The 26,868-nt window shown below is 63.3% G+C and overlaps 1 protein-coding gene across 7 annotated transcripts in view; it reads left to right on the plus strand.

Annotated features, from left to right (window-relative positions):
• Positions 1 to 26,868, plus strand: part of GSE1 (Gse1 coiled-coil protein) — a 347,899-nt gene that overhangs the window by 296,044 nt on the left and 24,987 nt on the right. For 3 of the 7 annotated variants that reach the window (XM_075939946.1, XM_075939939.1, XM_075939941.1), the window contains 6 exons: positions 14,855 to 15,054; positions 21,666 to 21,812; positions 23,418 to 23,593; positions 24,892 to 25,092; positions 26,060 to 26,251; positions 26,359 to 26,681. In XM_075939946.1, coding sequence (XP_075796061.1) covers positions 14,855 to 15,054; positions 21,666 to 21,812; positions 23,418 to 23,593; positions 24,892 to 25,092; positions 26,060 to 26,251; positions 26,359 to 26,681 — 1,239 coding nt within the window. The remainder of the gene's footprint in view (positions 1 to 14,854; positions 15,055 to 21,665; positions 21,813 to 23,417; positions 23,594 to 24,891; positions 25,093 to 26,059; positions 26,252 to 26,358; positions 26,682 to 26,868) is intronic. The other 4 variants (XM_075939943.1, XM_075939942.1, XM_075939940.1 and 1 more) reach the window with 3 other exon arrangements.

Raw genomic sequence — 26,868 nt, forward strand, 5'->3', positions numbered from 1 at the left:
CGCTGGGCAGCTATCTCCGGGCCGGCCGGCTGGGGAGCAGGACCCTTGTCAAGCCGTGCCAAGCCTCGTGCGGGGGCCGGGGCTGGGCCGTCCTCCGGCCTGTTCCAGGATGGCACCGGCAGGCCTGAGATTGGGTGGGCCAGGGGGCAGCGGTGGGGTTCAGAGCCAGGTTGGATTGGGTTTGAATAGCGGGGTGGGCCTGGCCTGTCGGGGGGCTCAGTCAGTAGCATTGTGGATGCAGGAGTGGGGACCCAGGAGAGACCCTTGTACCATGTACCGCGACTGTCCCCAGAGTCCAGGCAGCACCCCTGCGGAGGGCGCCCCAGTGGACTGTAGGGCCCCTCCCCATGCCTCTGCTGTCCCCTCCAGCCCTCCTGCAACCCTCTAGCTCCTGCAACAAGCCCTCCTCCGCCCTAGGGTGGCAGGGCTTAGCCGTGGGCCTCCCCGTGGCCTGGAGTCGGGGCGGGCAGGCCAAGGGCCCTGCGGAGATGGGGAGTGGCATTTCACAGTGCCTTGGGCAGCACAGCGTCAGGGGATCCCCTGCTGCCCCACGCCCTGACTGGCAAGGCTGCTGGGCCCACTGCGAGCCCTGAGCCCTTGGCTAACGCCACGGCAACAGCACTTAGCAGGCCCCCAGCCAGGCCTTAGATTGCCCCCTCCCTGTGCTGCCCTCAGCCGCCTGCTCTCCTCTGTCATGCCCAGCGCCATGCCTGCGGGCGGAGCTCGGTGACTGGCTGGGTGTTGGGGCTGGGCTTTCGCCGCTGCAGCCTGGGAAAGGCACCACATCCCACTGGAACAGCCCTTCCAGCGCCCGGGAGCAGGGATGGCGGGACCCTGGTGCTGGTGGAGCCGGCTGCCCCGACTGACGGTGGGCTGGAGCAGCCAGGCTGAGCTGGGGTAGACGATGAGTCTCTGGGGAGCAGAGGCACCACAGGGCGGGGGCAGAGAGGGGAGGAAGGGGCCGCAGGGCAGAGGAACAGGTGTGGGGGCCGTGTCGACCCAGATCTGGGTGCACTGCCGCCCACGCTGGGCAGAGATGGCAGGGAGCAGGTGGGATGGGGAGATGGAGCCGCCTTGTACCCGCCTGTGGACGCCGTGGGGGGGTGGGGAGCTGGCTTGCACTGCCCCCTCGCACTCACCGCAGGCCCGTGACACGCCACGGTTTTCCTCCTCTCGTTCTGATAACTCACAGCCACGGTTTAGATTCTCCTGGGGGGTTCCAGCCGCTCCAGCTCTCCCCTGGCTCTTTGCGGGGCCAGCGGAGCCCTGGGTTTACGAGCCCCCTTCGGAGCCGCGGTCTGCGCCTCCATCTCCCGCCCCTCCCTGGGAGAGCTCCCTCGTAGCCCGCTGCTTCCCAGGCTAATGGCTGCGCTCGGCAGCGTGTCCGGAGGGGGCAGTGTAAAGATTCCGTTCCGAGGGACGGCCCCAAGTGCCATCCCCCCGGAGAGCGCGGAGGAGAGACGCCGGCCCTCCCTCCCTCCCCCCGCCTCGCTGCTCCGCTGCCATGCTTCAGTGAAGTTTTATTTTTCCTGAGGCTCCTCCGAGTGTTCGCTCACCAGCCAAACTGCCCTGCTAATCACCACGCCGGCGACTGCTGGGTGCCAGCCTGGAGACATGCACATCTGAATGGGTTTCTCTTTCATGGGCTATATCACAGGAACCCGGCCAAAGGCAGCGCGCGGGCGCCAGCGGGGGAGGAGCGCAGGTAGGAGTTAGAGAAAGAAGTGGGGGGCTGTGTGGGGGTAGGGAGAGGCAGCACTTCCCGGCCCCACGCTCCGGAGTCTCATCCATGCGGCTCGGTGCCAGGTTTGGAACCGCAGTCGGGGAAAGCACAGACCTGTGACTACCTCGCGGGCAGCGCTCCCTCGCTGGCCCAGCTCGCGTGCTGGCCTCCCTGCTGCAGCTGCAATGGGGCACGTGGTGCGGCTTCCTTCCCTTTCTCACCTGGCGGCCAGCGTGCCCGGCTGCTTTCACGCCTCGGCCAGGACGTGCCGTTCTGTGAGAGGGGCCCAGCGAGATCCCATTCGACTTACTCCAGTAAGTTCATTCCTTTCGCCGGAGCTCGCTGGACCCGCATTCCCCTGGGCGCCGTCTGGCCGTGTGTGTCTGGGCGGGCGTAGCCACACCGGGGGTTGCTGGGCCCTCTTTGGGCGGGAGCCCCAGAGACCAGGAAGAGCCGCTGGTGGGCACCTGTTGTTACGTACGTATTCCAGGCGGGGTGGCTCATGCGCGATGCTCCCGAGGTGCGTAAGCCTTGTCCATGCAGTGTCGGGCTGGGACGGAGCGGAAGTCTCTCCCCCCCCCCGTCCAGGGCAGCCCACCCGCAGAGCCCCCTGGCACCCCACGGGGAAGCATAGGGTTTCGTGACAAGCGCACGGAAATCGGACCCGTGTGTCCACGGCGAAAGCCCCTCACCTGGGTGTGAAGCTGCTGTGGCCGGAGGACCCCGGCGGAACCTCGAACTCTTCTGCGTGTTCCCAAAACGTGGGGGAAGGGTCCGGTCCTTCGAACCCACGTGACTTAAAAGGGAGACTTGGCAACAAGCCAGATGTGCCCTGGCGCGACAGGCCGGGCGCGTGGGGCGCATTGCGGCGCGACCGCACCCAGGCGCACACAGTGCGGGGCTCGGCCCATCCAGCAGGGAGCAGCCGGGGACACAGTGCCCAGCCAGCCCCATGGGCTGTCCCTTTTCTTCCCTCCCGTCTTCTTTCCCCTGCTCCGGCCCGTTGTATGCCCCCTTTTCCCATTGGGATTTCCCTCTCTCCGCCATTTTCTCCTCATCTCGGAGACGGCTCCAAACAGGCTACCCCCGGCGAGTAGAAACCACCCAGCAGTGCTATCGGACGGGGCTAGCCGAGACGGTCTGCTGGCTGGTGGCCTCAGCCTGCCCTTGCCCCCAGACTCCCTCCCTGTACCAGGCAGCCAGCGCTGCTCACAGAGGCAGCACTCGCGGTGCCAGCCGGCAGGGCTCGGCCTGAGGGAGCGTCTCCCTGGCTACAGAGGGCCTTGCCCTGAGGAAGCCAGCTTTGGAGCGCAGGCTCCCTCAGCAAGAAAGCAAAGCAAGCTGCTCCGGCCGCCAGGGGCTGCCCTGCCTCCTGCCAAAGGTCCCCAGGGTCGCAGTGTTCTCCAAGCCTCATCCGTTCCTTCCTTCCTCTGTACCCTGCACCCCAGCCATCACCCAGAGCTGGGCCCGGCTGGGGTAGCTCCTGCCCCCCTGGGATCGCTGGCAGGATTGCTGCCGTGACTCTGCCTGGCACAAGGGCGAGCAGTCACTCCCGTGCTCCCGCCGACTGATGCCAGAGCATGGTGGCGGTGCCGCCGGGGTGCCAGGCTCGGCGGCTGAGCCAGAGAAGCCGGGTCCCTGGCCTGCCTTTCTTTCTCCACCCCCTCACCTGGGACGAGCCTCGCTAGCCTACGGGCCACGGGCTGCCAGGCCCAGCCCTGGTTTAGGGAAGAGACGGGCGTCTGCGCCGCACAGAAATCCCAGCACCGCCACGCGCACCCCAGGGGCAGCCGGCTCGGGGCTCGTCTGCCTTGGCCGTGCTCCTCGGCCGAGCCACGCGCCAGTCCTCAGCAGCGCGTGGCTGGCGCGCGTCAGTCCCCGGACCCCCCCTCCCCGCCGCCCGTTTGGCAGCCCATCTGTTTCCTTTGGGGTGGGGAGGGGGATTCAGTCATTGCGCATCATTTGCTGCTGCCAGCAGAATTTCTCACGGGGAAGGGAGTGAAAAATGCAGACAAGCGTCAATCTGGCTGCTCCAGGCTGTGTCTTGCCATACGGGGCGGGGGGGGGGGGGGAGTTGTGGGCTGCCAGTGGCAGGGGAGATCTCTCTGCCCGCCCATTCCTCTCTGCTTCCTGCTCCGTAACATTGTGCACTGGCCGGCCGGTGCCCAGAGACCAGCCTCCCACGGACACAGGGCCTGGAGCGGGACAGGAGGGTTACTCTGGGCTGCAGAGGGTCACTCTGGCAGAGGATTAATGAATAATTAAGGTGGGAATTGCCCATCCTTCCGGAAGAGAACATTAATCGCACGGGAACCCTGCCTGGCATAACGGGAGCTGGTCGGCGGGTCCCTCCCGCCCCCACCGCTCCCACCCAAAGCAAAGACTCCCTTGGCAAAATGCTGGCGACTTGGCCGCCCCATTTTCCTTCTCTGTCTCCTCCTCCGCCCGTCTTGCTGCTTAGCCCATCAGCAGCGACATTAGTGGATTCTGACATTGATTTCCTGATGCTTGAATTTTCCTCTCCAGCGCCAGCCAGCCTCGCCAATGCGGTAATTTTCCTTTGCAGCTCTCGACAACGCTCCGCGCCCGCAAATTGGGCTCCTAATAAAAAGCTGCACATTTTCTCTGTTGATTGAGATTTAACTACTGTATAATTTGATTGCCGCATCCTTCCCCGTCTTCAGCGTCCCCGCCTGCCTGGGTTTGGGAGACGGAGCGTCTCCTAGATGTATAATAGATGAGCTGGGCTGGGCCGGGAGGCTTGGGGGAGAGAGGAAGGGGGTTGTTAGGAGAAGTGTGGGTGAAAAGAGCCCGGGGGGCGTTTGCCTGGCGGAGGCAAGATGGGGTGTTGCCCTCGGTGGGTGCTAGAGGCCGCGGGAGGAGGCCCGGCGCTCTAGCTGCTGGAGAGTGAGACTCAGGTGTTGCTTGGCTCACCGGAGACATGAGTCAGAGCAGCTCAGCCCCTACCAGGAACGGCGGAAGGTCCCTAAAAGGGGGGGCACCTGGTCCCCGAACTGTGGCCTTGCTTCCTGTGTTGCCCCTTCCTGCAAGACCCACCCGCACCCCCACCCCTTCTCCCTGGGTCCCTGACTCACGCTACCCCTTCCTCCAAAGCCCCACTCCCACGCTGGCCCCACCCCACCCCTTGTCCCCCAGCCCCTGCCCTCTCTACACCCCTTCCCATAAGGCCCTGCCCCCAACCACCCCTTCTCCCCCAGCCCCTGCCCTCGCTCCTCCCCTTCCCGCAAGGCCCCACCCCACCCCTTCTCTCCTAGCCCCTGCCCTCGCTCCTCCCCTTCCCACAAGGCCCCACCCCCACCCCACCCCTTCTCCCCTAGCCCCTGCCCTCGCTCCTCCCCTTCCCGCAAGGCCCCACCCCACCCCTTCTCCCCTAGCCCCTGCCCTCGCTCCTCCCCTTCCCGCAAGGCCCCACCCCACCCCTTCTCCCCCAGCCCCTGCCCTCGCTCCTCCCCTTCCCACAAGGCCCCACCCCACCCCTTCTCCCCCAACCCCTGCCCTCGCTCCGCCCCTTCCCACAAGGCCCCACCCCACCCCTTTTCCCCCAGCCCCTGCCCTTGCTCCGCCCCTTCCCACAAGGCCACGCCCCCCCACTTGCCCTCTCTGCCCCTCCCCCCATCACTTGCCCTTACGGCTGGTAAAACGTGAGGTGGGGGCACGCCCTGGCCTCCACAGATATTTATTCACATCATGACACCACCCCGGGGGGCTCTGTTCATGTCCGGGAGGCCCAGCCTGGGAGCTGCCGTCAGGGCTGAGACGAGCGGGGGAGGCCTATGCTGCAGCCCAGCCCTCCTTCCTCTCTCTCACCAGCCCCAGACTGACCCACACCGGGCCCCAGGAAGCCGCTGCCCCATCCCCGCACAGGATGCTCTGTCCAGCCACCCCTGCTGCCCACTCGGCTGGAATTGCTGCCGGAGCGCGTGGCCTAAGATTTCTGCCGGGGGTGCCGTGCCCGGTGGGGATGGGAGCGGCCTGGTTTCTCTTGCAGTGTCTCTCTCTCCCCCCTCCGAGGAGGAGGCCAGGCAGGCTCCGAAGCGGTGGGGAAGGCGGGTGTGTGAGCCCTCCTCGCCGGGAGCCAGCAGCAGGCAGAAAGCGGGAGCTGCTTAACATCGTTAGCGATAGCAAATGGATGTTAATTGAGTTCCGGGAGCTTGGAGATTCAGCGCAGAGTTCAAAGTCGGGTTTTTTTTTTTTTTTCCCTCTGTGGTGTTGGGCGAATCCGTTAAAGGGATATTAACCTCCAGGAAGGGGGGGTCTGTGGTGTGAGCCGCAGGGCCATGTCAGAGCAGACAGGGCCCTGTTGACACAGGGCAGCTCCCGGGGTGGGTTGCTGACCGAGCGGCATTGATCCGACGTTGGCCTGCGACTCAGGAGCACTGGGGTCACCTGGGCAAGCCGCTCGCCTCTGTTTGCCCTCCTGCTCTTTGCCCGCTTAGCGCGCCAGGCGGATGGGCCGTCTTTGTGCAGCGCCTGGCACGGCAGGGGCCGGGTGTCTCCGCTGGAGCCTCTGGGGCTTACGGTCACGTAGCTGATCGGCATCTTAACAGAGCCGCCCACTCAGGGCGTGGGCCGTGCGGGGCCTCCCCCACGATGCCACTGTTCCCCAGGAGAGAGACGGCCACGCCCGACCTCGCTGCGTGGCCGGCCCCGCCGGGTGACGCTTTTCTACGAGAGCAGAGTCATTAAAAACAGCCCCTCCAGCCCCTGGTGTGATCCCCCAGAGCGGGCAGGCGTGTCTGACTTGGAAGGAACGTCCCTACCGCCCGCAGCCCGGCCGCTGGGGCAGTTTCAGCTGGTCGGTGGCCTCCCCTGGGAACCCTGGAAGGCTTTGCCCGCGCAGCTGCCTTGGATTCCCTGGGCGCTGCCTGGCTATGGCTTCCCACAGGGCAGGGCAATCCGACCCCACGTCGGCCTGTGTGGGGACCATGGGGCCCCAGGAGGCTGCTGGCCTGGCGCACAGCGGTGCCTGTCCCTGCCCTGACCCGCCCAGCGCTGCGGCCCATGGCCACGCCAGGCAAGCAGCAGCGCGGGATGGGAGAGCCCAGGCAACGCAAACCCTGTGAACGTGGCAAAGCCCTTTGTCCTGACTCAGTCCTGCTGGGTTCTGACCTCTCAGACGTCAGACCGGCTGCATTAGGAGCTGACCCGATGGACTTAGGCTCTCCCCCGCCTCTGACAAAGCCACCCCTTTGGGGCCTGTCTGCTCTGCTCTTACTGCCTGCGGCCCAGCCCCTCACCTGTCACACTAGGGATGTGAACGAGCAGGCGAGTAGATGATTAACCAGCCTAGGCTTCTCCCTTCATCTTCTTGACTACTCGCCTCCCCTCCCCCCCACTTGCTGCCTCTGTATCAGAGGCAGCAAGTGGGCGGAGCAGGAGCCAGTGCTGGTGGGGAGCCGGCTTAAAAGCTAGTTCCCCCCCCCCAGCACCGTCTCTGCGGTGCCACCTTGCCCCCCGCCGCACTGCTGCCTCCGTCACAGAGGCTCACGATAGGCAGAGCCTGCTTCGTCCCTCAGCAGCCTCTCTTCATGAGGAGCTTGGACCCCCCTCCCCCGTGAACAGGGGCTGCTGCCACCCCGTGCTGCTGCCGGCCCCACCCCCGGGGACTGTCGAATGGTCGTGTAACTGCTAAGATTTCATGCGGTTCGTCGACTCTCCTGTTACCTGCTATCTAACATCCCTGGTCCACACACAACCCTCAGGAGCAGCGGAGAGGGAGGAAGGAGGCACAAAGAAATCCCCTCAGTTGGGGGGCTGCGACCTAGGCTAGGGGCCGGGGGGTGCTCTCCCTCAGGCCGGGAGCTTGCGGAGGGTGCGAGCTAACACGCCCTCCGGTGCCTTCCCCTGCGTGCCCAGCAGAGAGAGAGACGAGGCTTCGGACGAGGCCTCCCCCAGCTCACAGGTACGGATTGTCGGAACCAGGGCCCGGACATCAGCAGCGGTGAGGATGCCGTAACGGCGGGGGGGGCGGCTCGCACCTGGGCTCGGCTCACCCTGGGGGCTGACCAGCCCGCTCGCAATCTCTTCTACGCCTGGTTCAACTGCCGCGCAGGGACGTTAAGGGACTTGCCCGAAGCTGGGCATGAACCCAGGGGCCCTGGCTCCGAGGCCCTTGCTCTGTCTCCGGTAAGGAGCTGGAAAACAAGCGTGTCTTCGGTGCGCCACGTTCCTTCCCGGCAGATGGTGCCTCGTTTTGCTCACAGCTGTGCACGGCTTTGCTGGGGGGGGGGGAGGGGAGAGACAGCACGGCCGGCGGGGAAGAGAGGGGGCTGCTTTGCTAGTGAGTCATTCCTACCTCAGGCCTTTGCACTGTCCAGGAGGCAGGGTCCCCCAGGCCTTGGCTGGGCAGAAATCCGCCCTTCTTCAGCCAGGAGGCAGCATGTTCGGAACGGGAGGCGCAGCGTCGGGGAGGACGGAGAGACAAAGAAATCCCCAACACGCAGCCGAGTGTGGGCTTCTCTGGGTTCAGATCTCTGGTTTCGTCTTCGTCTGCGGGGTCTCAGCTGTTAATTACATTTGCCTGTCAGCCTCGCCGGCTAATCTGCTACCGCCGAGCGGAAAGCAGGAGGTCAGAGAACAAAGGTGACACCGTCACACTGCGCCTCTTGTCATCTCCAATCCAGATTAGTTTCATTGACTAACTCCTGACTGAATAGCCCCAGTTAATTAGAACGATCACAAACCCGCCCGTTTAAAGCCACACAGCGCGAATTAAGGTTCTGAAGTAAGACTTTAGCTTCATTAATTGCCCGGCTCATTGTGACGGTATTGATTGTGAACGCTATCGCGTGGTGAGTAATGGCTTCCCAGCTCAGAGGGGATTAGGTGCTAATTGTTGTTGGCCTTGCGCTGACAAGATAGACCTCAGAGGGTGTCAAATCCGTATCGGCTGCCTCCTTTGTCACGGGCAGCCTTTCTCTCCCCCACTCTCTCCGCCACAGAGCTCGGGAATAATTAACGGGGCACCGCAGCTCATAACGCCTCCCCTCACACCGCCGCTGGGTAAGCTTCCTCCGCTCGTCCATTTCCCCCATCCCGAGCCTGCCCGGAGAGCCACGCCGGGCCCACATGCAGCAGCTCTGGTGATCTGCTGCTTATCCATGTCCCAGGTGGCTCGGCACCAGGGTCCGTGCCCTCTGCCCCCACGCCGAGAGGCTCGCGGGCTCCTGCGTTGCCGCTGGCACTGGTGCAGGGGGAGCAGTTACGTGAGGGAGCCCCCCGGGGAATTGGGGGAAGATCTTATCCTGCCGCCCATCACTGTGGCCTCTGGCCCCTTCCACAGAAACGTGGCGTCTGCCAGGCCCCCGCCCTCGCGGGTACTTAGGTGCCGAGTTCCCATTGCACTCGGCGCATGGTGTGTTCTTTCGCCTCCTGAGCTTCGTTTCTGACGTCAGTCCAGCCTCGTGGCCAACCTGGTAGCTGAGGGTGCCTCGTGCAGCCAGGGCACCATTAGCAACCAGCTGGGGGTTGGGACCAAGGGGCAGAGCCTGTCACCTGTTTGTATCCTGCCAGGCCGGTCGGGACCCCGATGGCTGAAGGCACCTGCAGCCCCTTCCCGCCGGGGGAGCAGCCGTCTCGCGACGCCCGTTCTCCGAATCGGGGCTAATCAGGACTGAATTCCCTAAGGGATGCAGAGCCGTTACCTGCTCTGTCTCAGAGCGGGAGCCGCCGTCGTCTGGGTCAGCACCACGGCGAGGAATCCCGAGGCACCTTAAAGACTAACGCGTCGATTGGGGCACACGAAAGCTTGTTGAACCTCAGACAGGTGGAACATCTCTAGTCCGGCACCCTCGGGACCTGACCAATGCTGAACCAGACAATTTGCTGGACCACAGGAGGTTGATCTTATCCAGCAGCATGACCAACACTTCCACTGCGTACTGGGCGCTTAGAAGACACGGAGGGGTAAATTGGAGCTAAATAGCAGCACAGAACTCTGAGAGCCAGGCCTGGTGGCTGCAGACAAACTTTATGGGACCGCGGGAAACTTGGCCCCGCCCATGCTAAGTGGTCATCCAGCGAACTGAAATCATGCCGGACCAGGGAAATTGCCGGACCAGAGAGTGCCGGACTAGAGAGGTTCAACCTGTAGTCTTTAAGGTGCCACAGGACTCCTTGTTGGATGGACTGCACTGGCCTTTTGCCCATTTCCACCAGCTGATAATCGGGCCCCTTGTTGACTGGCGGAGCAGAGTGCCAAGGACTGACGGGGCGCCAGACATGAAGCGCGTGGGCAGAGCGACGTGGGGTCACCCCCGCCCCCGATCCCGCTGCTCAGTTGGTAAGCGGGGGAATTCTGTCCCCAAGGCCGTAAAGCAGGCGCCTTCCAGGAGCTCGGAATTCTCCTCTCCCGGCACTTGGCCCGTCCTTGCGCATTTTTACGCGCTAGCAACTTGCAGCGAAGCACATGATGAGCGCCGGGTGCCTTAGTTAGCATCCCATTTGTATTTCTGGCCCAGCCTTGCTCTTCTACGTGCGTTGCGCTCGGTTCTTTTCATTCCACGGCGGAGGGTTTATGTTTCCCTTGCAAATATCACTGGCATCCCCGGGGCGGGTAGCGTTTAAAATACAGCTGTATTATGCAAATAATGCCAGCGCCTTGCCCAAGGGTTACAAGTGCGGCTCGATGTATCCGGACGCCTGCGTCTGCAAGCGCCCCTGCTCGCTCTTGGCAGCCTCAGCCGCGGGGCCTGGCAAATTTCTCTTGAAAGAAAGTAGCCGCCTTCTCGGGTGACTGTGCCCCTGCCTGTGTGCAGCCGAAGTGTGGCACCCTGCTGTGCGTGCTTGGATCCCCCGTCGCCAGGGCCACCGATGCATGGCCATGCTGCTCAGTCAGCCGGGCTGAGGGCTGGAAAACTCTGTGCGTTGGCTGGGAGTTGGACTATCAGGACTTGCAGGAAGCTTTGCCTGCGTGCAGGGTCGTGTATTGTAGAGCCGAGCTCCTCCCTGTCTTGGTGCAGCTCCACATCCTCTTTCCGGTCCCCTGCAGAGATCCTGGGAGTGTTTGGGGTTCTGGCCAAGTGGACAAATACACCCACCTCCCCCCCCGGACATAGCGGCAGGTCAGATGCAGAGAAAACGTAGACGGCCTGATTCTGGGAGGCACCTCAGTGGCAGGTCTGCGCCTCTCAGGATCGGGCCGCCCATTGTTCCTTGCCGCATGCGCGGTACAGAACCGAACCCAGAGAGGGTACGTCTACACGGCACTCGGAGCTCGAAATCAGCTTCGGCGTGTGAGCTACGCAAATGGCGTAGCTTATTTCTAGTGTGTTTCCAAATAGCAATTCCGTCTACACCTCCTGGAACGAGGTTGGCAGGGACAGTCAGAAGAGCGAGCCCGTTAGAATTCGAAATAATGGGCTTGCTTGAAAAGAGACAGAATAGCTATTTTGGGATGCCGGAAGTATCCCGAAATAGCACCACAGTGTAGACGTACCCGAAGAGACCCAGTGCCCCTGGAAAAGACTCCTGTTCTCAGCCACAGGGAGAGTTCAGTAGCCTAGCCCGGTGTTAGAAGGGCCTGGAATCGTTTCTGAGCAGCGATAAAACTCGTCGGTCCCCGAGTCAATCTAAAGGGAACGCTAATCTCCATGCTCGAAGGAGAGCTTCTTGTGTGCTAGCAGCGTTTGACTGCACCAGTTCACTAGTCAATAACTTCTTGGCCTAAGCCCAGCCAAAGATGACAGCAGCACAGTACAATTTACAGCGTGATTTATCTTTTTGCCGAGGGAAAATATGTAAAATGTTCAGAAAATCCCCCGCTGCCTTTGTGGAAAGTGTGTCAGCAAAGCTGCTTGTATAGCGGGAGTAGGGAATTTCAAAATAAAAGATTAGGTATGAAAAAAAATCTCCATGCAGTAGGGCGTTGGGATGGCCACTGCGGCGGTCAGGAAGGAATGGGTTTCCTCACTAGATGAGCATGGCCCTGCTAGTGGGATTCGTTGTGGGTCAGGTTTTTGCCTCTAATCATAGAATCATAGGACTGGAAGGGACCTCGAGAGTCCAGCCCCCCGCCCTCAAGGCAGGATCAAGCTCCGTCTACACCATCCCTGACAGATGTCTATCCAACCTGTTCTTAAATATCTCCAGAGAGGGAGATTCCACCACCTCCCTTGGCAATTTATTCCAATATTTGACCACCCTGACAGTTAGGAATTTTTTCCTAATGTCCAACCTAAACCTCCCCTGCTGCACTTTAAGCCCATTACTCCTTGTCCTGTCCTCAGAAACCAAGAGGAACAAATTTTCTCCTTCCTCCTTGTGACACCCTTTTAGATATTTGAAAACCGCTATCATGTCCCCCCTTCATCTTCTTTTTTCCAAAGTAAACTAATGCTGCAGTAAAAGCCCCCACCCGCATCCTGTGCTCGAGGGTCAATAGGGACCTGGTGGGCTGAGGGGTAGACCCGGGGAGCCAGATCTCAAATGATCACCCCAGCATATCCGTGAGGGGCAGGGCGGTAGGGGGCGTGCCGTTCTGTGGGGAGGGCACGGAAGGCAGCCAGGCGCTTTGTGTCCCGTTGCCCATGCGCAGGGCTGCCAAGTGCTGCTGGTGTCCATCCACGTTGGGTTTTTCCCGACCGGTTTTGCAGAAGTGACGCACGTCGAGCCAGGGCACGTGAGGCGAGGTGCAGGCACGCGAGCGGGAGAGCCGGGCGCTCCCTCTGCAGCCGGCGGATTCCGGGCACGCCAGCGCACTGAGCAAAACTGCCCTGCCCCGGGACACTCTCTGGTTCCCACAGTCTTGCCACCCATGGAGATGGCGGAACAGCCGCTCACTACCCTAGGCTGCCCATCGCTGCTTTAGCGACCTCCCCCCGCCGGGGCCGTACCTTTTCACGGTGCCGTATTGCACGAGCACCAGAGGGGCACTGGGGGGAACGTCGCGGCGCTGCAAGAGAACTGCCCGGAGTGGGGTGTGACGGCGCGTTGGGGTCCCCGTCTCCTGCACCCCCGAAATGGCATGAACAGACTCCACCAGCCAGTAGAATAGAGGTGGTTTATTGCTCCTCCAGAGTATGGCACAACACAGATGTAATCTGGTTACAGGAACTGGGGCTAAGAGGCCTCAGTGCCCCCCTTGAGATAGGGGAGTCCCAGCCCCCCTCCCCAGCTCCTTCTCCCCTGCTTTCCAGACAGGAACTAACTCTCCTCTTCCAGCCCTGCCCCCAGCCAGGGCCGCATTCCCCCTTCCTTTGTTCCTCTCCATGGTCAGACAGGTTGAGACCTTCTTTGCATAATGACTCATGGCCTGTCCTTCTGGGCCGCGGTACCAACTGCAGCCAGTGGGGGTTACCCCAGAGCCAGCAGCGTAGAAACCAGCCAGGTACCCCCACTACGTCACATGGGGCGATTTGGGCTGAGGCGTTGACGGGCGCTGGAGAATTAGACTCCGGTGCTGTTTGAGGAGGGCGCTGCTGTCACCCCTCCACCGGCTGTTTTTTCCTGGGGGCGGAGGGGGTGTGACACCCCAAACTGCCCCGTGGGCAGGCTTGTGATATGACACCCAGCCCCCGTCTTATGGCTGAGCAGAGCTGCCGACTTGAGAGCCGATTTTCCAAGCCGATTTTCCAACTTGCAAGCCCCGCTATTGGCCAAAGCGCCACAGAAAAACCGGGCCCTCCCATCCCCCCAGCAAGGGGCCTGCTTCCCAAGTGTGCCCGGCCCCGGGGGGAGAGGACCAGGGACAGGAGCCTCGTGCGACAGCCTCTGCCAGCGTCTGGCACTGCTGGAATGGGCAGCCCCCCATGTGCACAGCCGGCTGCAGCAACGGACTTCGGCCCAGCCCCTCCTGTCTGTGGGCGGCGCAGACTGGGCTGGACCCCTGCACTGGCCGACGCGGGGTGGGGGAGGTTACAGAGCTATTCTGAGGGGACTGAGGAGAGAGGATCAATTCCGGGCCATTTACACGGCGTGTGGCAAAGCCTTTTAGCGCACGGCGGCGTCTCCCTAATGAGCGCCGGGCGGCCCACGTGCTCGCTCGCCGACAGCGCCGCGTGCTGCATTGAGGGGTCGTGAATTATAAATCAGCGGCTAATGGCTTTGGATGCCTCTGACTCCTTTCAGCGGCAGCAGCTCTCCTGCGGGCGGGCGTCCCGCTCCCCCCGGGGCCTCTCTCGCCACGGGCAGGGAGCCAGCGTCGGCCGGCTGGGCGGGAGCGCGGTCTCTTGGGAATAGCACCGTCCTTCCCACCCTGGCTCTGCCACCGAAATGCGGCCACCTCTGGCAGGCCGGAGGTAGGGAGGGTCTGTCGCCTCAGCAAGGCACCGCAGCGGCCGTTGGAAACCGAAGCTGGTTTCCGCCATCTCTGCCTGAGGGATCGGGGAAGAGAGGAGTTAATAGACCCTGAGACGTGCCCAGCAAACCCGCCTCACAGGTCACCTCCTTCAGCATGCTGGGGGGATCTACGCCCTTGCTGCTCTCCCTCCAGCAGCGGGACCATTCTAATTAGGCTGGGGAATTGCCCCAGTGCCTGAGGCTGCCTTCATCCATCTCCCCCGTCCTTCACCTCCGGGCTGGCACAGATCTGCTCAGCCCCGCCGGGGCCTTTGCAGACCTGCCACCCGCTGGGGTTCTACACCGGCCTGCGGGGGCCTCGGGCTGGTGGCCGGGGTGCCTGGGTTGCCCTGCTGCCTCCGTAGCGTTTCATTGGGAGGCCTGCTCGGGAGGGAGAGAGAAAGAGCCCCTCAGCCCCTCTCCTGTCCCAGCCCTCGAGCCTGGGCCAGGCAGGGCTCCAGTGACAGGCGTGACCCTGTGCTGGGTGGGGCGGTGAGGGCAAAGGGACTCTGGGAACCGTTCCTAGTGGGTGCGATGCTGCGGGCCCGTGACAGCCAGTGTGGAGCTCAGTATCCCCCTGGATCCCTCAGCACCGCGTTGGGGGGAGTCCCCGGGGGGCGAGCTCCCATTCGGAGAGGCCAGCGGCTCAGAAGAGGCACGGCACAGGGTGTGATCTGCTAGCCTCACGTGTGTCTCAGACGTGCCCGGAGCCTGACACGTCCGACTCCACAGCCTGACGATCCGGCTGTCGGTAGGGGTGAGCAGGTGACGTGCTGCTCTCCAGGGCGTGGTCAAAGATTTCCCTTCTGACCCCCTCTCTCGGTTTCTTTAAAGGGTCTTCAATAAGCAGCGAGTCTTCCCCCGTCTCCTCGCCAGCCACCAACCACAGCTCCCCTGCCAGCACGCCCAAGCGAGGACCCATGGGGCCCATCATCGTCCCACCGGGCGGGCACAGCGTGCCTAGCACGCCCCCCGTGGTGACCATCGCCCCGACGAAAACTGTGAATGGGGTCTGGAGAAGCGAAGGCAGACAGGTAACGCGTGTGTGTCTGTGTGTGTGTCTCTGTGCACGTGCTTCACGCTTACAAGGGATGGAAACTCTCATGCTTCAGAGCATAAACCTGCATCTAACTTTTGGGGTCAGGAGGGAATTCTCCCTGGAGGCAGGTTTATCCCAGCAGTGCAGGGGCCTTCCACCTTGCTCCAAAGAGGCAGGCCAGCATGCCAGAGGAGGTGGCAGTTTCTTATCCAGCGCCACAGGAGTGCGATGACTCTCCGCAGGGGCGTGTGCTGTGTGTGCCAGGCTCCGAGGACAAAGCCCCGTGTGTGCAGCGTTGTTTGCTCTCTGTGTCTGAGACCGTGCACAGGAGCCGCTGGGTGGGAACTTTGCTCTCCAGCCAAAGGGTTTTGGTTCCAATGCCAAGTGTGATAAAAGGAGTGAGAGCCGGGGCAGCCTCTGTCTCTAATCTCCAGGCAGCCTGCAGTAAACAGCTCCATGCACAGCAGCCCTGGGGCTCCTGGCGCCCCGACCCCGTGTGGTTTGTCCTGTCCTGTCCCCCCCGCCCATGCCCATGCAGCAGTCGGGGCTGGAAGCGCTTGCTAATTAAGACTCATTGTTCGCGGTCCTCGCTGGTATTTTACGGCGGCTTCCCGGAGGGATCACCCCACTTGGAAATACTAATTAAAGCGCGACGCCGAGAGGGGGAGGGAAGCAAAACTCTTGGTGCTGCCAGGGACGCAGGGCGAATCCCAGCGGAGGTCCCGCAAAGCAGGGCCTTCCGCCGACGCCTTGGGAGGGGCAGGGCGCTCCCAGTGCTGTGCTCCCAGCCTGCCCCCCAAGGGCTGCTGCATTGATTTCCCCTCGCCCCCCCGCGTTAGCTGCTCCTGAAGAAGTGACCTTTTGAAGATCTAGGTTAACCCGGTCTGGTGTAGTGTCTGGTGGAGCCGGGCTTGCGGCCTGGCGCCTTGACACAGGGAGGTCACTGCCCCACGCACAACAGGCGTGCGTGCGCTAGGGGCTGCTAACATCACAAAGAGGCTGTTCCTCCTCCTCCTGATCCTCTCCGGCCCGTGTGCACAGCTCTCTGGAGGGGATGGCCGTGTGCGAATCCCAAGGCCTCACAAGCCAGTCTGCCTGGGGCGCAGCGCGCGCTGCCTCCCGCGGGGCTTTGTGCTGCTGTAGAGGTCCACACGCATCCATGGGCGTGCCTCAGTTTCCCCACTTGTACCCAGGAGGCAATTGGGCTTCCCCGGGGCTGGCAAAGCATAGGGAAAGGGTGAGCTGGAAGGGGCCAGGTCACCCCTCAGTCGCCCTGGAGGGGCAGCGCAGGCCGAATGTCCCCTGGGCCATGCTGAGGGGTGACTTGCCCCAGGTCGCTCAGGCAGTCTGAGAGAGAGCGGGGACTTGGATCGCAGTCTCCTCAAGTCCTGGGCTGGCGCGGCACGCTACCCATTGGGCAAGCTGTCCCCTCAGGCAGGAGCGAGGCAGGAGAGGGATCCGTCCCACACCGCGCCGGCAGCCCTCAGCGTGCCAGGGAAGGCTGGAGCCCTGGGGCCCATTTCACAGACGGGAAAACAGAAGGGCAGAGACACGATTTTCTCCAGAGCCCAGGAGTTAGCCAGGTTCCCTCCTCTGGCTGCCGCGGCAACCGACCCGAGGGGAGGTGGCCTCGGACGGAACTGTAGGGATCCCGTGTTCCTGACAGGGCATGGGGAGCGCGGGACGGTCCCCTGAGATCTGCCCCCAACAGCACTGCCTCGCCTCGGCACCGCGTCCCTGCCCCTCCCCAGCTTCGTGGGGCTCCGGTCCTGGGCCTTCCTCTGCCGGGCCCTGTGGCTTGGGGCCATGTCCCCATCTGCCACTGGGACCAGAGACCCGTTCCCTGGGCTGAGCGCCGTGGGCACGGCTCTCCCCTTCCCATCGCTCCCCGTTGCTTCCCGGGGAGCTGCCCGGCTGTGCCAGGTGAGAGTCCTGGGGGCTGCCATGCCGCCCCCCCCCGCCGCCCAGGTCCCATCACCCGGGGGCAGCGTGCGGCGCGGCTCTGAGCTTGGGGGAGTGACAGCCGTACTTGGGGCAGCTCGACTGGCTCAGAGAGGGTCGGGGGCTGCCCCGGGGGAGTGGCTGTCTACAGGGAGAGCCATTGTCTCCCTGCCTCTAGCTGGAGGAGGCGTTGTCAGTGTCCTTCCCCCATTCTCTGCGCAGCACCCCAAGGGCGCCCTTGTCCCCGGCCTCGCCGCAGCCTGAGTCCTAGCGCCTGCCCCACCGCACCGAGCTCCCCCCTCTGCCGCGCGTCCCGGCCGCTTGCAAAGCCTCCAGCGCCCCGCGAGACAGGCCCGGTGGGGAGGGCGCCGGAGCAGGATGAGCAGATGACACACGGCCCTGCAGTCCCCGCAGAAAGACGCAACCGAGGCTTTAATCCCCTCCTGGAGGGGCGGGAGGCCGTGGGGAAATCACTGTGTCACGTTAGAGGGGCGATCCCACTGCCGAAATCCAACCGGGGAGCCGAGCAGCCCAGCCGCCGGCTGCCCCTCCTCCAGGGTGGCCGACCTTTCCCCGGGCACGGGGGGTCCTGGGGAGGCCAGATGAAGTGCAGAACGGTCTGTGTTACACCTAAGAGGGCACGGCCTGCGTTCGCGCGGGCGGAGATCCCTCGCCACTCTCCCGGGAATGACAGGCTGCCTGGGTCCCTCCTCTCTGGTCGGCACGGCCCGGTGACATGGAGAGGGGGGTGGGATCGGTTGGGCAGGAGTTTCCCTGCCCTGCCCTGCTGCCACGACACACACACCCCCTCGCCCCCCGTGCGCCAGCTGGGTTCTGAGCTGAGGAGACGGCGGTTTTCGTCCTGGGTTAGGAACAAAAGTCCCAGTCCCATTCCAAATGGCCGCGTCCGGAGCCCCTGCTGTCTGGCTGATGGGGGGTGGGGGGGTGCCAATGGCAGCCTGTCTGCAGGGCTGGCTTTCCAAGGCCCCGTGTGCAACGCCTGACTGACCTGTTTGTTTTATGGCCGTTATCAAAGGCCGGCTGGATTTATACTTGCTGGGCTGTCTCGAGCTCCACAGGCGTCTGTGTCCTCCCTGGATGATTAATGGCGCCGGAGAACAAAGCTGCCTGTAAATCTGAAGGCAGGTGAAACGGGGGCCGGGTGGGAGCTCTCCTCCCTCCCCCGCACTCGCCTGTCTTATCTCCACCCGGGCATGATGGGCCGGGAGCTGCGCACGGACCCACGCCCCCCATTGGGGGCGCCCTCCTGCTCCTCCAGCGCCGGGCCTGGCTCAAACCGAGAGGCCCCACGTGGCACCGCGGCTGCCCTTTGGCTCATGTTCCTCTCCCTGATGCCCCCGCCCCCTGCCTGCCAAAGGGTTTTGCTCCCGTCGCCCTGACCCCTCCCTCCCATCCCGTCGCCTCATTAGCCCGCGAACACGCCGTCTGGAGCGGGTCAGAGGTGGCCCGCGGGGCGTGAAGGCGGCCAAGCGTGGGGGTCCGGGTGCCTGCGAGGCGCCGAGCGAACAGATGTTCTTGCTCATTAGAAATTCCCATCAGTGGGGCCCATCTCTTTCAATTAATTATGGCCGATGTGCCTGCGGACGCGCCGAGGACGACTGGCGGAGCCATGGGCTGCGCGCGGGTTAGTAAATACACTTGACGGATGGAGGCAGGTCCCCCGACGGTGCTGGCCCGGTGCCGTTTAAATCTTAGCCGCCGTGTGTTCCAAGATGCCGCTCTGCGGGGCCGTGCAGATGGATGGGCCCCCGTAAGAAGGGCAGACATTGCAGACCCGAGCTCCCCGTCTCCCTGGGAGATGCGTGCCAGACAGGAGGAACGGCTGGCTCCTCTGGCCGGGCGTCTGGAGGGGGGGCCGGAGGAGCTGAGCGCGCAGCTGAACATCTCCAGCGTCCAGCCGAGGGCCCGGACTGGTGCCCGGTGCCCACGTGAGGCTCAGCTCCCTTCCTCTCGCCTTGCGGAGGAGCTGAGCGCCGCCTGTGGGAAGCACGCGTCACCAGCGTCGGCTGGCGTGGCCCCTCCAGTCCCTTCCGCTCCCCAGAGCCAGTCCGTGCTCCAGCCCCAAGTGGAGGGGTGTGCGGGGGCCTTGTTAGCGTGCGGTGGAAGCGCTGGGGGAGAGCCATGTCCGGAGAGGGGGAAATCCGCAGCTCCGCCAAGGGCTGCCCAAGGGAGCAGGGCAGGGAGAGGAAGATGGTGATGGTAGCAGCCAAGCATGGCCTGCGAGCCTTGCCGGGTGCTGCTGTGACCCAAGACAGCAAGGCGACCCCCGATGAGTCCAGCCGAGCCTGCCGGTACCCAGCCTACGGGGGCGAGAGGCCTGGCCCTGGGTAGCCAAACCCCTGGGCTGTCCACGGAGCAGTATCCTGGGCTGCAGAATGGTCTCCCTGCACCACGCCCAGACCCCCGGCTGCAGGGAAGGAGTCGGTGGGAAATCCTTGGAGCAGTGGTCAGGGAGGGGGAACTGGGGGTTCCTTGGCGTCCCACAACAGGGCCCGGAGGAGCCCTCGTGACAGTCTGGTCCGACCCCCAGCGCGGGCCAGTTTTTAGAAGGAAGATCCCGTCTGGATTCCAGAATTGCCAGTGACGGGGGGTCCCCACGACCCGTGGGAAATGGGTTAATTCCTCTCCCTTTCTTTTCAAAGGCAGACGGTGTGCAGAGCTTGCTCCAAGCCCCGCACTTTGGGGGGCCCTGCGACGGCCACCTCAACTGTCCTTTGGACGGGACGGGCCCCCCCATTAGCTGCGGGGCCAGGGTGGCCCTGGCCCCCTCCAGCTCTTATCACTCGGGGAACGGACTTGGGGGAAGGGCTGGGGCGGAGCAGGGATGGGAAGAGGTGTGGCATGGGCAGGGCAAGGGGGGCGGTGCGGGCATGGGACCTGGCGCGGGAGGTGGGGTTGCCTGGGGGTTGCCCCGGGCCCTGCACCCCCTAGGGATGGCCCTGCTGGGGTGCAGTCCTGGACAGGGAGGGCTAACGGGATGAATTGCTCAGAGGAGGCAGAGCACGGCTGAGCTTATCCGGAGCTGTGGTACCGTGCGCAGGGCTCGGCAGGCAAGTGTGTCAGTGGCTGCCAGCCCTGGGGCGAGGCATGCCCGGCACGGGGCGGGATACAGCTGTGAGGGTGGGGTTATCTGCCCCCTGTGCAGAGCGGGGCAGGTGTCTGAGCCCCAGTGAAAGGGCTGGGAGGAAGACGGGGGGGGCTGACCCGTGTTTCGTCACGAAGTGGCTCCGGAAATGTGCAGAAAACCAGCTCCAGGAGGGGCGGGGGACCCCTGAGCGCGGCGCGGGAACTCTGATTTTGACTTCTTTGGACATCTCTGACCCACTTTTCCGCCTCTGCACACACGCAGGGCCCTGCCGAGCGCCGCCAGCTCCCGTGGAGCCATTAGAAAGTTGTTCTCCCTGCCCGGGGGCCGCAGAGCACCGCCTGGCTCTCGGCCGGGGGCAGCGCACATTACGCCGGCGGGCTCGGCAGAAACAGCAGTGCAGACATTGGATAGGCCGCGTGCTCGGCGGGAGCGGCGCTGGGCAGCGGGCGGTGACCCGGAGCCAGCGCTGGAGCAGGGCAGCCCCGGGGGAGGGGAAACGGCTCAGGGAATGGGATTTCCTCCCGGATCCGAACAGGGACCAGCCAGGGCTGTCGGCCAGAACGGCCCACGCAGCGGAGGCTGTTTGATCGCCCAGCAGCGTGTTAGGAGGCCAACGGGATGAAGGTTTATACGTGCGGCGTCTCCCACTCCCCGGCCACCTGCCTTGCCCATCCTGCCAGAGGGAAGCTTGTGGAGAGGGCGGGCTCCGTCCTTTGGCCCGGGAGCTCTTTGCGGCAGGATTTTATAGGCGCCCCGGTCCTGGCCCGTGGCCTCAGTGCGCTGGGCCCTGTCTAAACCCGGCCCAGAAAGCCGCTCCCCGCCCGTCGGCGCGAGCGTTTTCTCTGCCGTGCCCCGCGCAGCCGAGCCTCGCGTCGTGCTCCTCCTTTGGGCGACTTCAGGGATTTTCTTTCGCATTAAACATTCCTCTGCTGGGCTTGCAGCTCACCCGTGGGAGCCCACAACTCGGGGTGCCATTTGGCAGCTTCCAAAGGCATTGGCTGTAACCCTCCTCTCACCGCTCTTCCTCCTGCTTTCCTTCCCACGCCCCACCCCCAGGCTGCTGCCACGGGAGGGTGGTCCAACCACAGCCAGGGGACAAGTCTAACAGGGCCATTCCAAGGCCCATGCCAACCTCTGTCAGAGCCAGAGGGCCTTGTCCCCCCTTGCGGGTGGGGGGTCAGCCCCCCAGCTCTTGTGCCCCCCCGAGCGCGCCGCTTTCTGCCCGTGGTTTCTCCCCACTGTGCCCTCTTGAGCCCCTGAACGGTTATGCAGAATACCCTGAGCCATGCCAGCCCCACTAGCGGGTCAGTGTCTGTCCCCGCAATGGGGGGCGGCGTCTCCAGCCAGGAGAGGGTGATGGCTGTGGTGGCAACAGCAGCCTCCTTCCCTTATTTTCACACGTGCAGGGGTGCTGTGACCACACCAGCAAGGAGCTGCCTTTGCAGCTGATGCCAGGGCTGCCTAGGGGAATGGCTGACGACAGACCAGCCTGCCTTATCCCAGCACAAACGCCAGCTTCCTAATGCCCCCGTCCCCTTCTGTGTGTCCCCCCGCAGCGCCAGGAGAGCTGGGACAGCGAGCGAGCAGCTGCCATCCCAGCCGTGCTCCAGGGACGATGGGCTGGCGGGGACGTGAAGGACGGCCCCGTGCGGATCGCTCCTTCCTCCCGCAGAGCTCACGCGGTCTTCTCAGCCCGTCCGCAGGTCTGTGCTGGAGCCTGCGCTCTCAGCCCGGCAGGGCTGGCTGGAACCTCCGGCTCTTCCCAGACCCTCTGCGTTTTCCTTGTCTTAAGCGATTTAAACTGTGGCAATGTTTGGACGAGAATGTGTGCGTGTGCATGAAGCTCACATCCGTCTTCCGTTCGCCCCCTGGCAAAGTTCCCAGGGGCCAGCGCCCGACGCCCCTCCATCTCTTTCCCACGTGCTCGTTTTCTGCGCTGAGGAGTCAGGGGATGCTGTGTGCGCTCAGCCCTCCTGTAGCGCAGGGCCATGGGGTGGGAGGAGAGATTGGCCTAGGTTCAGTCTGAAGCACATCTCCCTAGATCCGGGCGCTTCCACGGCCAGCCAAGATGCACAGCTGCACCACAGAAACTACGCTGAGCCATGGGGCTGGCCAGGCTAGTCGTCCACGTGGCGCAGCCTTGGCATAGGCCCCTCTGCTCCCCGCTCCCAAAGGACGGGGTGTAATGGAGCAGGTTTCTGGGGGCTCTGCTGAGAGGGTCAAATCGGGGCAAACTGCTTCGAAACAGGGCTACGGGAGGGCCTCATCTATAAGGCGCCAAACCAGTCAAAAGAGCATTTCTGTTTGCCACACTGGCCAGCAAGAAATCACACAAGCAACCTCCTTAGACACTCCTGGGCCACCACTGGTACCCGTCCTTACGCAGGTGTGGGGTGATGAAAACCCATCTCACCACCTCCGATCCCAAAGGACCAGCCATAGCCCCAGGCCGATTTGCACCTCAGATCTCACCCAACAGAGAATCGAAGATCTACTCTGAAGGGCTATTAGTAAAAGAGAGAAAAGGTGGAGAGTAAAATGGTTAAAGAAATCCAAGGACATACATGCACCAAAGGGACGTTCTCCGTGCAGGCTCGGAGCAGAGATGGATGAACCGCTATCCTCCAAGTCTCTGGGGTACGTCCTTTGGTAGGAAGGGGCCTGAGTTCTTTTGGGCTCAGTCCATAGCAAAGCTGCCCCTGAAGGGATGAGCTGGCGTGAAGCCACACGGAGGAACCTCTCGGGCTCTTTTTATGACTGCGCTCATGGGGCGGGAACCCCACTGGCATGTAAGGACCTGCCCGGGTGGAGTTTGTCACACGAGTCACCTAGGCAGGCAGCCGTGGCGTACGTGTGGGCTGCAGGTTCGCAGCAGCACCACTTACAGTCACTTCCCTCGCTGCCCTTTCACAACAGGTGGGGAACGCCGGCTGGTATTTCCCAGAAGCCATATCCGGAAGGCCAGTACCTGGGCACCTCCCTTGGCCCACTGTGTGCCAGCATAGCAAAGGGGCTGCATTTTGCATTTTCATCCCAGAATCCAGTAACATCACTCGGGAGAAAGGGAGTCTTCCTGAGCAGTTCCCTGCAGCTGCCGTGGGTCTGACTGCAGGACAGGAGCCGATAGCCTCCTCCAGGAAACCCATTGCTGGGGAGCTGAGTGAAGTGGGGCTGTTTCTCCACAGGGTGACCCTGGGACCCCCCAGACTAGCAGGGAGCACATCTGCTGCCTTTTTGTCTGTCCTCCCCCCACCCTCTGCCCTGGGCGGTTTGTCCCTGACACTGACAGGTCGTTTGTTGTCTTGTAGCAAGAAGCAGGATCGAGAGGCAGCAGCAGCAGCCGCGAGCGCCTGATGGCTGAGCCGCCGCTCTCCCAGGAGAAAGCCGGGGGCCCCGCTGTCCCGTCTCACCTCCTTGGGACACCTTACTCCTTCGGGATCCCCCCCACCGCCGTCGTCCAGGATTCCCGCTTCCCGCCTTTAAAGTGAGTCGAGTCCCTGGGCGCGTGCTGGGAACAGGCGCTGCCGCATCAGCCTCCCGCGGTGTCGGGTTTATGCGTGTGCTGCCAGCGAGGCTCTGGCACTTCCCACACGCGAATCCTCCAGGGGGATGGCCTGCTATTGCGCCTCAGTGCCTGGCGTCTGCCTGCCCTGTTCCAAGCTAGTTCCCTGGGGGCTCTTTTCGCTCCCACCCGCGCCCCAAAGAATTCGGCGTCCCCGGAGAGCAGGCCGTTCTGTAGGAGGATGTTTGTTTAGCTCCTGGCATAGGACAGAGAGCAGGAACCGAGGAACACAGAACCGAGATCTGCAACCCCCTGGCTTTTGCTAGTCCCCGGAGTGGCTCACCCGTTGTATTTCTTGCCCGTTCACCTCCCATCAAGTTCCGGGACGCGTGTTCTGTGGCTTGGAATCTCATCACAGACGTTGCCTTGAGCCATGCGGTTTTTGTGTGCTGCTCCCGCCTGTCCTATCCGGGGTTCTTCCAACACAAACACAAACCACAACTCTGAATCCGTCCTTCTCCATGTATGCTTCAAAACCTCAAAGCAACCAACCCAGGAGCAGGCGACAAATTCAAACCAAAGCTGAAGCCTGAGACTGTCTCCAAGGACTGGAGGGGTGGGAGGGGGGAGCTGGGGGACAGCTGTGGGGCGTGGGGCAGGACCACATGTAATTCAAACAATCTGCTTTGGAGAACAGCATTCCAAACACCAGTGCTGGCTCCCTCCCCAACCCAGACCCGCCCCCAGCGCAGACCTAAGATTCCTGTGCACATCCTCTGAAGGACTGTACGGGAAACGTGCTGGGTTACGTTTGACTGGGGAGATCTAACACACACACCCCAGGAATGGTGGCTGGGTGATACTGTGCTCCCTGGCATGGCTGCTGGCAGCGACAGCGGCTGCGCTGACAGCTCTCACTAGTGGGGGCAGCACTCCGCTCAAGCTGCCCCACCGTTCCCAGGCCGATCCTGGGGCCAGGCAGTTGAAGGGAGGGCGATTGGGTGGGTTGCATTCTGTAGCGTTCACTCCAGGCAGCCCCCTGGCTTTTGCTCGTCCCCTGAGCGTGGTTTGGGAGTGGGCCTGCCCTGGAAGTGCCCCCACGGGGGTGCAAGGACTGGGGGGTCTGGCTGGCGCAGGGCAGGTAATTCCTGTGCTCAACCACTAGTCTCTTAGTAGGAGTTGCCCCTCCCTAGATCCAAGCTAATAAGGACATACAGATGCTTGCAAATCTCCGGGACTGGGAAGGTCACTGTCTCTCTCCCTCCCTCCTTCCCCGCCAGCAGCCTGCAGCGGCCTGTCCACCATGTGGTGCCTCCCAGCGCGGTCACTGAAGATTACCTGCGGAGCTTCCGGCCCTACCACACCGCTGAGGAGCTGCGCATGTCTTCCCTGCCTCCCATCAGCCTGGATCCAGCCACTGCCGCTGCTTACTACCACCCTGGCTACCTGGCCCACCACCCCTTCCCTCATCCAGCCTTCAGGTGAGCGTCAGAGGCCAGGGAGAGAGGGAGCGAGCAGCGGCTGTTGTTCTCCGGGCGTCCAGCCGACAGCAGCTGCTCCCCTCACCTTGCGGGGGCCGTGGATTGAGGCAGAGCGGTGCAATCAATTACCCCAGCGTCGGCTTTGGAAGCCGCACAGAAATAAGTACACGTTAGCCACAATTGATGGTTCCCTGGGTGCTTCAGTGCAATGGTAATAAGGCATTGCAGGGAGGTCGTTTGCCACAGCAGTGGGAATTCCTGCGGCTGGGCTGATAACTCCTTGAGCGTGAACCCTTCCTGCCAGGCGCGCATCTGCTCTGCTGCTGGGAGCAGCGCCGATGCCCCTTTCCTTAGCTCGGGGAGGGGAGGGGATGTGGTCCCTGGCTTGCCTGGGTCTGGCCCCCGAGGCTCAGCACTGGGGAGCCTGCACTGGTGCTCCAGCCACCGCCACCCTGCTGCAGGGCTGGCGCACACAATCTACTAGCCTGGGGGCCCCCTCAGCTCTGGGGAACGTGGGGAGTGTCTGTCTCCTTTGCTTCTCACTTGTGTGCGGCCCCCGACTGTGGGTCCGCACCCCGGCGTGAGCCCCTCGCCAGAGAAAGAGGCAGGATCAGCACTGAGGCCACGTCCCCCGGGCAGGCAAAGGGCGCTGGGAAATCTCTTGCTCAGCTGCCTGTGCTGAGTGTCTCCAGTTCCTGTGGGGCAGAGCCATGGCTCTCCGCAGGGAGGCCGGTGGGAAGTCAGCGGAGGGCCGGTGAGGGGAGCAGGCTCTGAGTCGTCAGACTGCGCGTGGGGACAGTCAGGCCGGGACACTCGTCCCTGGCGGGTTGACAGGAGCCCACCGTACATGCGAAGTCCCCTCTCCCATGGGTGCTTCCCCTGCAGTAGCCGCATGCTCCTCGCCTCTGCTGCTTGCTGGAGAGGGGAGCTGGGCGGCTTCTCAACCTGCCCGGTTCTCTCGCTCCAGGATGGATGACTCCTACTGCCTTTCGGCCCTGCGGTCTCCCTTCTACCCAATCCCCACGCCGGGTTCGCTCCCGCCTCTTCATCCGTCAGCCATGCACCTCCATCTGTCGGGAGTGAGGTACCCCACCGAGCTGCCCCACTCGTCGCTCTCGGCCCTTCAGTCTGAGCGGATGTCCAGCCTGACCGCTGAGAGGTAAGGGCTGTTTCCTGGGTCAGGCTGCACGCAGCCACTGGGCGGGGGGGCGGGGGGAAAGGAGGCCTGTGGAGAGACTAACTTTGCCGTTCTGTTGGCCATGCCAGGCTGCAGCTGGACGAGGAGCTGAGGCAGCGCGAGAGGGAGCGCGAGAGGGAACGTGAGAAGGAGCGGGAGCGGGAGCGGGAGGCTGATCGGGAGCGGGAGAAGGAGCGGGAGCGAGAACGGGAGAAGGAGCTTGAGCGAGAGCGCGAGAAGGAGCGGGAGCGGGAGCTGGAGCGACAACGAGAAAGGGCCCGGGAGAAGGAGCTGAACCTGGCCAAAGCCATGGAGAGCCCGTTTCTGCCGGTGGCGGAGCTACATGGGCTGAGGAGCCACCCAGCGGAGGAGCGTGTTAAACCAGCTGAGCAGCTGACGCCAACAAGACCAGGTAATTCCCACGTGCCGCAGAGCCCAGCTGAGGCCTCCCACTGGGCCTGTCCTTCGCGTGAGCCTTCTGTGAGACTCGCAGCTCACTGGGAGAGCCCTTGAAAGCTCACAGCAAGGCTCAGCCCTGCCAGCTGAGAGGTGCAAACCAGCCCCAGCTCCAGGATCTTGTCCCAACCGGAATGCCGCTG

Source organism: Pelodiscus sinensis, chromosome 12 (assembly GCF_049634645.1).
Source record: "Pelodiscus sinensis isolate JC-2024 chromosome 12, ASM4963464v1, whole genome shotgun sequence".
NCBI classification, from domain to species: domain Eukaryota; kingdom Metazoa; phylum Chordata; order Testudines; family Trionychidae; genus Pelodiscus; species Pelodiscus sinensis.